Source organism: Austrofundulus limnaeus, unplaced genomic scaffold, assembly GCF_001266775.1.
Source record: "Austrofundulus limnaeus strain Quisiro unplaced genomic scaffold, Austrofundulus_limnaeus-1.0 Scaffold482, whole genome shotgun sequence".
Taxonomy (NCBI): Eukaryota; Metazoa; Chordata; class Actinopteri; order Cyprinodontiformes; family Rivulidae; genus Austrofundulus; species Austrofundulus limnaeus.
The window spans coordinates 247,116-258,523 of NW_013952884.1; the positions used below are offsets into that span (position 1 = coordinate 247,116).

The 11,408-nt window shown below is 36.2% G+C and overlaps 1 protein-coding gene across 1 annotated transcript in view; it reads right to left on the reverse strand.

Moving 5' to 3' along the window:
- The window catches only part of adisspb (adipose secreted signaling protein b), a gene marked incomplete at its 5' end in the record, with an annotated part of 19,880 nt that extends 17,010 nt beyond the window's left edge, over positions 1-2,870 (reverse strand). Inside the window, 1 exon segment of the mRNA XM_014025516.1 lies at positions 2,728-2,870. Coding sequence (XP_013880970.1) covers positions 2,728-2,870 — 143 coding nt within the window.
- Positions 2,871-11,408: the final 8,538 nt, after the last annotated feature.

The following is an 11,408-nucleotide window of genomic DNA, read 5'->3' on the forward strand; positions in this document are numbered from 1 at the left end:
TAATTTATACAGGAATTAAATGAATTTGTATCTACTCATATTTATGTAATTAAGTGTTTTAATGATTTGGCCGATTAATCGAAAAAACAAATTGACAGATTAATCGATTATTAAAATAATCGTTAGTTGCAGCCCTAGAGTAAGGTTTTTGATTTTTGAGGTTTTCCAGAAGGAGTTCATGCAGTATTTTCATGCTAAGCAACACTTCACAACAGCTCCTGGTGTAACGTTTTCATACTTTCCTGTTTCTTGTAATTTTTACCCAAAGGCACCAAGCATACATCATTCATCAGCCTTTAATCTGTTTACACACTGTCATGTTGTTAGAGTTCAACAGGGTGAAAACATATTGATTGCCAGTAAAGCAGCTCAATCTTATGCTCACTGATGGGGAAGCTTCTACATATCTTTTTTGTTGTTTTCTGCGTTGGATTTGAATTGAGAAAAACATGGTTTCTGAAGCAGCACTTCAAATATCTGAACCACTGATGGATGTTAATTTCCATCATCTTGCTTCACGATTTGTAATCAGAAACTGATTATACTCAAGAAAAAAAAAAGATTTGTTGTTCATCCAAAAACCCCACGCTGCGCTTCAAACAGAGAGAGGGTGAAATTTAAATAATCTTTAGCAAATATGACATTCATACAGCTGTTTGATGCATGCCATTTTTCCATCCCACCTACTCCCAACACATCGCTCTCTGTCTGCAAGGAGCAGAAACCACTCCCACTGCCACCGGCTGTTACCATAGCAGCCCACCCTCCAATCCCTCTGCAACGAGCCACGATGCTGGCCTGACTGTACACTGTGCCCACTCCAGTATATCTGAAGAGCTTTGAGAAAACACTTGCACATAAACATGCCAGTCTGTAACTGTGAGGGTCTCAGCCAAGTTTGCAGTCCACACACAATCTTCAAGCAAACGTATCCATCTGTGAATTGGTTTTAATGCTTTTCGAGGCCCAGAAAAAGTGATAGAGGGGAAAAAAACTTTTACAGAAATAAAATAATAAAGTCGGAGTAACATCCAGGTCAAGTTTTCTCATATCTGCGAACTGAAACCAAATCCAGAACAGACCGAGAAAGAAATGGTTGGAAGAAAACTAAATTAGTCTGCCAAACACAAAGCAATAAGATTTGTCCTGAACCAGCAGAAGAAACACGTCAGTGTTCTGGTGCAGATGATTTTATCACATCCTCTACCTGCAGACAGCACATCTTTTCAAAGAGACACTCTGGGTTTCAGCTGCTTTAGATGCACTTTATTTTCTGTGCCACATGCTTAAACTAAAACAATTTTATATTTTATTAGTGGCCTGTGTGCATGTCCTTTCTTCACACCTCAGTCTGGTGGTGAAATGTTTGCATTTGAACTTCTGGACAGTGTTTTGGTGTGAAGCTTCCTGGGTGCACCGTGGTGTTTTTCAGCCACATCATCTGCAAGCTGACATTTACAGAGATTATAAGTTTCAGCCTCTCTGTTTAAAATGTTTACCAGTTAGGTACCAAACAAGTCCACACCCAAAAAGGCCATTTTTAGCTGTGGTAGCCATCTTCCTTCACAGAGAACATCCGCTGTCTGTGGCTGGATCATGATGGCGCCCCCTCCACTGTGGCGTGTAGGAAACATCTCAGATGAGGCCTCCTTGTCAGGCCAGTAATGTTGGAAGCCATCAGGACCGTCAAGGTTCACTGATCTCATCAGAGAATAAAACTTTTTATTCCTTATAAAATCTAATTTCCCTTGGGATCAATAAAGTATTGCTGCGTTGAACTTAATTGAATCTGTTATACTCTTATCATCTATTCAGTGCWACATTACATACCAAAATTAAAAAATTTAAAGACAAAATTTAATAATACAGACATAAACTTGACATTAGGTGAGCTTTTACAAATAAATTTTTCCTTTTATAATCAATGTATTCAACTGTCTACGCAAAAAGAATTAGTCGATTGTGGTTAAACTTAAAGTTATGGATACATCAATATTTGAGTGTGTTCTTGGTTTGGTTCCTGCCCTAAACACATAAAGGCTTTATGAGCCGACAGCAGAGAACAGATGAGGAGTCTGATATCATTGTTCTAAACCTTTTTAACCAACAGAGGAGATTAACCGCGATAAGAAGACTTTAATCTCTTCCTGAATGTTTCACAGATAAGAGCCATCCGTTTTCACAAAAACTACAGGGAACTGGCACATTAGATCGCAGGCATCCTGTCAAAYATTATATTCATAAAAATATAAAAACATGGGTTTTAAAACTTCAAAAGTGTGAAGACCTCACATTCCTTGAAGTAATCGTTATGACTTTAATGCCAGTTTTAGATTATTTTCAATTCAATTTTCAATTCAAAAGATCTATTCATTTCATTAAAAAATAACTATATACAATAACAAAAAATAAACAAGAAAATACACAAATCAAAATAAAATGAAAGGYAGCAGAAGAAGAATAAATCTTATTATGTAAGATTAAGATTAAGATCATCCTAAACTGAGAAATGAGTTTTAACCACAAGTCTTACCAAGTACTATTGTTTTACTGCACTGGCAGATTATTTCAATTAATTTGACATGATTCAGACAGAAATTAAATGTAATAATCTGCCAGTGGAATAAGATTTTAATCCTTGGTTAGATGGAYAATGTTTGTAGTGTAGGGTACAAAGAAACAGACTTCCTGCTGTACCTACAGTAGAAGGTGCCAGACTATACACACCTTGACCATGAAGTTGCCGTCGTCCTGCAGAGTCACCATGACAACAGAGTCATGAAGTTTCTCGTCAAAGTGAACGTGGGAYGGAGCTCCAGCTGAGGGTGGTTCCTCTGTGAAGTGCACACCGCCTCCCATCTTCCCACAACCTACAGAAAAGGAAAGGATTAGTTGGTATGTAGATCACAATGGTTTCCTTTAAAAGGAAATAAAACAACACTGAATAGATAAGTTGCTTMATTTTAAAAAGATAATGAACAGAATCAAATATGTTTAGATTATATTCATCAGTGTCATCGTGAACACACCCAATTATTCCCAGATTCATCTTTTCAAACTCAAATCCACAGATGTAAGGAGATATCATCTGTCAGAGAGTACAGCATCACTTTGCTTACTTCTACTCTCCATCGTTTGTGAGGTCTCACAGTCACACAAAGGGTTAAAAGTTCAGGCTTTCCAAGCTAAACATATTCTTTGTTGATGCTCTATGACAYTGATATTCACTGTTCATCTGGACAGACATTCAATCACAGTATGAGGGAATGAAAACAACTTCTCCAAATAAACAAGCCTTCCTAGAAATTAATTTCTGAGAAAAAAATGAGTAAAATTTCTACTCAAAGGACTTTGATATAAGTACATCTCGTTCCCAGAGCCTGACTGGAAAACATATATAGTAGCTAAAAACACTGATAAGTTGTATATAAAAGCATAACCAAACATCTTTAATGTTTATTAAACAATCTATAAATAGGATTCTTCTTTTTAAGAAGCACTTGAACTCATCCTTTACTTGAATTTAAATATTATTTTCCCACAGAAATAAGGTCTGTTTTGGAAATTTAGATGGCTACACACTAAAATGATGCTTAGAGTTAATTGATGAAACTGGCAGCTTTATCATCTTCTACTAAACCAGTTAGGAGTAGCAAAAAGTATTTTCCTGCAACCTCAACAGTAAAACGTGGAAACCTGTAATATTGGTTCAAATGTTCAGGGTGAAGCACACTTTCAGTTTTAGTTGCTGTTTAAAAACGGTGCTGCAGCAGTTTTTGGATATTAATAAAAATGCAAACATTGATAAAAAGCAGGAATGGCGCAAAATGAAGAGTTATTCACCAAAAAGTGAAGATAGGATCCATTCTTCAAGCACAAATACAATTTTGTTTTACATTTTCTTATTTCTTAAGTGCATCCCTTACATACAAACACACTTTAGACTCTTTGTTTAATAGTTAAATACTGGGTGGATCATATTTTTAGTACAGAACTGCATCATTTTAAAGCTGCTCTATGAATCACAGAATACATGCGTACAAATTGGTTCATCTCCACAGCACAATTTAAATCAACATAAAAAATATCAAGGAGCGGTCCAAGCATTGATATGTAGGGAACTGTGGTCCATGTCCATTGTGATACACACCATGTTACTCTTTAAATAGGCAGACTGACTGATTACAAGTTTGAACACACCTGTAAGGAGGAATCCTCGTTTTAACATAACACTATGGTCCAATTATTTCTTTTAGGATATCTTTTCTAGAGGTACCATCATTTCTGTCCAGGCCTGGTTTGTTAGTTTATTTTCTAAAATAGTTTTGTTTAACCACAAGTCAGAGGCAATGTGTGATTTTCATTGGTTGATTTTAGGAAAGTTTTTATTTATTATTACCGTACTTTTGTCAGTTTAAAGATACACTATATTGCCAAAAGTATTTGCTCACCCCCATCCAAATGAATGTGCACCAGTGCRCAAAGCAAGGTCCATAAAGACATGGATGGTATGACTGGTCCTGACCTCAACCCAATAAAACACCTTTGGGATGAATTAGAGCAGAGACTGAGAGCCAGGCCTTCTGTCCAACATCAGTATGTGACCTCACAAATGTGCTTCTGGAAGAAYGGTCAAAAATCCCCATAAACTCACCCCTAAACCTTGTGGACAGCCTTTCTAGAGGAGCTGAAGCTGTTCTAGCTGCAAAGGGTGGAGAAATGTCATACTGAACCCTATGGATTAGGAATGGGAGGTCACTTAAGCTCATATGCGAGTCAATACTTTTGGGAATATAGTATACCATACTTGAGTAACTATTGTGGGCTTTTCGGTCATTAACTAAGGGGTACCAAAAATTTTATCCATGTGTGTACTGTCATTAATTAAATTTCTAATTATGATCTCAGTGTATTACAAAATTTGTACACAGTCATAATATAAACATACATTGTACCAATTTACTGTCAGGGGAGATGCCAAAGTCAATACATCACCACCCGCTCCCCACCCCTCTGCTCAGCACCCCCAACCTCCCCTTTAGAGATTGGACATTAGGGTTGAGTGATTATTGTACATAAAGTACAGACATTCCTCTCCCCTTCGAGCCCTCTTCTGTTAAATGTTTGTTTGGGCTCATATTAGAGATTAAACATTCTCAGGGGCTGAGGTAGCTCAATAGTCAGTTCTTTAGTCTTGTAACCCTGAGGCTGAAGGTTCAAGCTATGTACTGCGTCCGACAGGGCATCTGGTATAAAACAAATGCCAAATCTTTTTGTGAGAGTTTACTCGCTGTGGCAACTCCTGCAGAAAGGAGCAGCACGAAAAAAGAAAAAAAAAAACATTAGAAATCCTTACTCTTTTCAATCTGGGTCACTATATGAGTTTGAGGATTACAACATGATCCATATGTGCAGAATCTCAGTGTAGAAAAAATGTTTGTTTTTTTTACTATGTAAAGCTTTTGATAAGAAAAAAAATGTAGGAAACTCTAATGTCAACATCACCTCTTACTGGAAGCTCTGAAAGAATATTCTTAAATATGCAAAGCGACTTTAGACTTACTGGTAATTTATTACCCCTGAGACCTCAGACAACGCAATCTCCTGTCTTTGTCAAATCCAGATAAAATGATGACAAAAGTCAAAGCAGGTCAGTATCTAAAAATGACTTTTCTTATCTGGCTGTACCTTTATTTAAAACCCAAAACATTGCAAYATTACAGAATGGTCAACCTTTGCCTTTTAACAAAGCTATGCCTAAGAATTTTWAAAAAATCTATACAGAGTAAAATTCTCATTTAAACAGTCTAATTCCATATGTATTAAAATGTTTACTTTATGTTGGAGGAGGGTGTGTAAATGCAGATGTTTACGTTGGGACACTAACATCTGTTTCCTGGATCCCCAAAGCATTTCCTGAAAATTCTACATCCTTCAGCAGCTTTTAAACCAGACAGGAAGAATTCACGGAGATGAATGAGAGTATTCAYATCCCTTTGAACTTTTCYATATATTTCTACATATTCCACCAARAATKTATGCGGCAGACCAACAGAAAGTAACACTTAAAACATATTAGGATGTATTCACACCAGCCCTGTTTAGTCYGATACCTTTAACTAAAATCCAGTCCAATAACTCCCCTCAGAGGTCACCTCATTAGTGAATAGAGACCACCTGTGTGTAATTTAATCTCCAGCTGTTCTGTGAAGGCCTCAGACATTTAGTACAAAACATTAGTAATCAAACAGTATTATTAAGACCAAGGAACAAACTGATATCAGGGTTAAAGCTGTTAAAAAGTTTGGATATTAGAGGTCGACTGATACATCGGCCAGCTGATATTTTAGGCCAATATTTGTGTKTTTTTTCTCGCATTGGCAATAAAAACAAACATAAGTTAAGATTTTTTGTTCTTATTATATTTAAATGTTCTACAATTTTTGCGATCCACTCTTAATGTTTTTTTTATGTTAATAAATGTTTCTTTTTTGTTTAAATTGAGACTTGCGTAGCATTTGTTATCATTGTGTCTACTTATCATGTAAAGGAAGGAAGAAAAAGCTACATCGGCTTAAAGAATATGCCCCAAAAAAAAAATATGGCAGCACATATCGGTAGGTTAGACTGATGTCAAAATAATTGGTATGGGCATAGGCCTTAAAAAACCTGTCAATCTCTATAGGATATAAAATAAATTTTAAAGCTTTGAACATCTTACCCCTTAAAACTTAACATTAAAACTTTGCAATAAATGCTAAAGATGACTGATAAAAATTTAACGAATTGGAAAAAAAGATTGATTTAGATTTTTGGCAGATTAATATTAGTTCTTAATATGATCAGTTTARTCAAAACGTTAGTCAACACAATACTACATATTTAAAAATTAGTTGTGGCAATTTAGTTAAAAAAAACGAATTACTCATCATGTTCAACCTGCAATCCGAAAAACAAAAGATCAATACCAAGTAGGGCTGCCACGATTAGTCGATTAGTCGACGACTAATCGATTATTAAAATAATTGATGACTAATTTAATAATCGATTAATTGTTTTCTTTTTTTTGTTGTTGTTTTTTACTTTGTTTTTCTCTCCAAACTGCTTTGACACCTTCCACTGCCACATCTGCCTTTCTGTCCTTGACACACATGCACAGTAGTGGTAACTGGGGTAGGCCGTGGACGTCACAAGACATTATACAGACAGGCTCTGGTATCATGGCTACCTGGCAACGGAGCTCAAAGTGTGGGATCATTTTAAGAAAATGAAAGAAAAACCTGTGCAATATCTGCAGAGCAGAACTTGCCTTCCACAGCAATTATTTTTGGTTAGCATATAGCTAAAATCTGATGATGGTTATATAATAGCAGCTGCATTCTGGCACGATAAGCTCTATGTTTTAAATTCAGTTAACGTATGATCCGTTTAGTCGACTAATCAAAAAAATAATCGGTGATTAATCGATTATAAAAATAATCGTTTGTGGTAGCCCTAATACCAAATCCTGCAGTCAGGGCTGCAACTAACGATTATTTAAATAATTGATTAATCTGTTGATTATTTTTTTCGATTAATCGGCCACATCATTAAAACTTAATTACATGAATATGAGTAGATGTAAATTAAGTTAACTCCTTAAGGATGCAAGTTACTGATAATGAATTAATCTGAAGTTGATTTATCTTATAGATTTATTAACAATTAATTAATAAGCAGCCATTTTTTTAAAAACCGGAGTTTTCTCTTGAATCAAGAGGGTCTTCCCATAAAATGAAGGATTTTTTATAGTCTCCTGAATTAAAAAACAGAAGCACATAATACATAGTTTAACAATTTATTTTGCCAGCTGTATTAAATACTGACTGAAAAAATGTGTATTTCTCCTACATGAAACTTAACAGAAATTTAGTAGGTTGCTGAATGAGGAAAATAGATTAAAATAATAAAATATGATTTTTAGATGTAAAACTATTATTAATTTATTATAATTAGAATTTATTTACATTTAACATTTATTTTTTCTCTAATTCTTTACTTTTTATTTCATTCTTGTTGGTTCTGTTTGACTAAAACATTGTTTGACCCTAGGGCTGCCACAAACGATTATTTTTATAATCGATTAATCACCGATTATTTTTTCCGATTAGTCGACTAATCAGATCATACGTTAATTGAGTATAAAACATAGAGCTTATTGCGCCAGAATGCAGCTGCTATTATATAACCATCGTTASATTTTAGCTATATGCTAACTAAAAATAATTGCTGTGGAAGGCAAGTTCTGCTCTGCAGATATTACACAGGTTTCTCTTTCATTTTCTTAAAAAGATCTCACACTTTGAGCTCCGTTGCTGGGTAGCCATGATACCAGAGCCTGTCTGTATAATGTGTTGTGACGTCCACGGCCTACCCCAGTTACCACTACTGTGCATGTGTGTCAAAGACAGAAAGGCAGATGTGGCAGTGGAAGGTGTCAAAGCAGTTTGGAGAAAAAAACAAAGTAAAGAACAAAAAAAAAAGAAAAGAAAAGAAAACGATTAATCGATTATGAAATTAGTCATCTTTTATTTTAATAATCGATTAGTCGTCGATTAATCGATTAATCGTTGCAGCCCTACCTGCAGTACTCTGAAGTGTCCTTGGGCAGAATTCCAGTTTCTCCTGACATATTCAGAGAAAAACACTGTATGTATAGAGTGTAAATATGTAACACATTTAAATGTGGGATGTATGAGTGGGTGAACACAAACCATACAGTGAAGTGTTTTGTACAACACAGAAGAGACTGAACAGGCTTTACATAAAGGTGAACTATTGAGCATTCATACCGAGTTATACTGACACTGACATGAACAAAATATTCTGTCAAGGAATGTGACAACTGCTCTAACAATGTTTTATTATAACTGCTAAACTGAGCTGATTCACTGTGATCACATCAGGAGCGAAATGTCCCAGAAAGTGACAGATGATGATTATGTTCATGTAAAAACGTATTGTGGTGAAGAGGCATGCTGAAGGGAGCCGCTCACAATGAGGGAGAGTTCAGTTCAGATCTTTTGAGGTGAGTGGCTCCAGGGAGTACGAYTGGACGATAATGACCAAAAAAATGAATCACTGTTAATTGTAGCATTTAGCTGATAACAATGTATGATGATTAATAGACGATGAATGCACTTGCATGTTTTTGACTCAAAATCAGTTCATTTTGAAACYAACTTCTTCCTTTTAGTAGGTTGTAATAGTAAGAGTCAAATGAAACCCACCTTTTCCACAATGTGGAGTGGTAGCAGATCTTTAATAACACAATGTATTGTAATACTACGCCCCACAAAACCAACATAAACTATGCACAATGGCTACCCAATAGTGAGTGCTAACAAATTATCACAGACTAATATGCAATTAATAACAACATTTAAAACTGACAGACATTAATTGATGAAAAGGTTTCCACAAAACCACACTTTAATAAGTATGAACTATCTTTTTAAAGCTTTATGGAGATTTCCCACAAAGGCAGCAGACAGGTGTGAGCCCGTTTTAGTGTCAAGCTGGCACTGCTGGCATGCCAACTGGTTTGTCAACCAGATGTGGGCCAGGTCTGGCAATGATGGCATTGTTTTTGAGGGTGTATTCACACCAGGAAAGTTCTTTAATCTGTTTATTTGATTTGAAAAACAGATTTTGTTTTTGTTGTTTGGTGCAATGTGCATTCACATTGTGCTTTTTTGCAAGTAGACTATAATTTGTCAACAAAGCCAAGCAGGACAGAAGTGACKGGGGCAGGACAGACCCAGAAAGAAAGATGGTACTATTCAAAGGCGGTTTCGCAATGATACACTTTTAATTTTGGGACAGCATTGGTAAATGTGTGGCGCAACCCAAAGGAGACGAGATGCTCTGCGTGACRTGACACTCAATGGCTTATTGTTTGTAGATCAGTGGTAGCATTAGCAACACTAAATGGATAATTGTTACCATGATGCTTAGTTTGAAAGTGGCAAAAGTTTATTGCAGTTGGTTCGGTTCGAGCCATGCCTGTATTCACACCAGAAGTGAACCGCATCAGACTTTGGTTTGGTTTATTGACCCATGCATGGACCACCTCCGGTATACGACACCTGGCCCACCAAAGGGCCATCATTCATTCATCTGTGCCTTGTGTGGACCAAAGCTGGGCCAGACAAATTTCGCTGTGTGGGTTGCTTCGGGCTCAGATAAAAGTCAAAGATACTTGCGATCAGATCGTTTAGGATGTATGTAAACAAGCATGAAGAGAAACTTGTGTGAGTTAGATAACCCAGGGACACACTTCTAATTATCTGAGTAAGACCGATAACAGACCGTAACACAAATCAACATCCACAAATGTTCAGCTGGCTTATGTCACACTAATCTGCTGGAAATCTACTTCCCTACCTGCACTGATCTGTTTTTTTTTTTTTTTGCTCTACTTAACATCAGCACGCTCCAATTGTTTATTTTGTGGGTGTGGTAGCAGAAAGCTGCACCAATTTAAGGTCTAATTAGCATTTAACATCAATTATGTAGCTGCTCAGCGACTACATAGCTTTATGTTACCGCTGTTCCGTTTTCCAGGTTGTTGCCTTTGTTTTTATCATTAACCCCAACTTTAAATCACAGCCTTCAAATCCTGGATAAGCCAACTAAAAATAAACAACACACTGCTGCGATTACACRCTCGTCTTTAGCCATTTTCACAGAAACTCTGCAAGGAGGGCATACTTTTATATTATTGATACTTCCCCTTTATTTTCCCCTCATGTGACCTAATGTAGCCTGATATCAGTGTGGCCTTTCAAACAGCATGCCTGCCACGTAGAATAAAAGGAGAGGGAACATTGTTGGCGTCAAGAGCAGCATGTCCCCTGTTCCAGCTCYGTTTTAAACAAACAATAATTTGGCTCTGTGACTGCTTAAAAAAACATCAACATATGCCACAAARTCTGCCTCTGAACTTTACTAAATAACCAGCAAGAGGCAACAAAGTTGTAGCAATCCTGTTATGAACTTTGCTTTGAAAAGAAAACCAAAAACACTTTTGGCCAATAACTCTTGAGTCACTTTTCTGATCCTTTAACTCCAACTGTGACGCACAAATTTGCAAATATCACTCATAGATAGTGGTTAGTTTTGCATTAGTAAAGGATGATAAAGCATATGTTACTGCAGGACGTTCTTTGTTTATGTGAGCATGCCTCGTGTGGAGTGGGGGTGGGGCCAAATATTCAAAGACTGACCAATCAATCAAACAATATCAACACATTTAAGGAGAATTTTTGCTTGAAATGTCAATCGTCAGGTCTTTCTAAGAACTATAAATAACTATAAACTATAAATAAACAAAAAATGTTTGTTTTGTCTTTTCTGGTTAAGCTAAA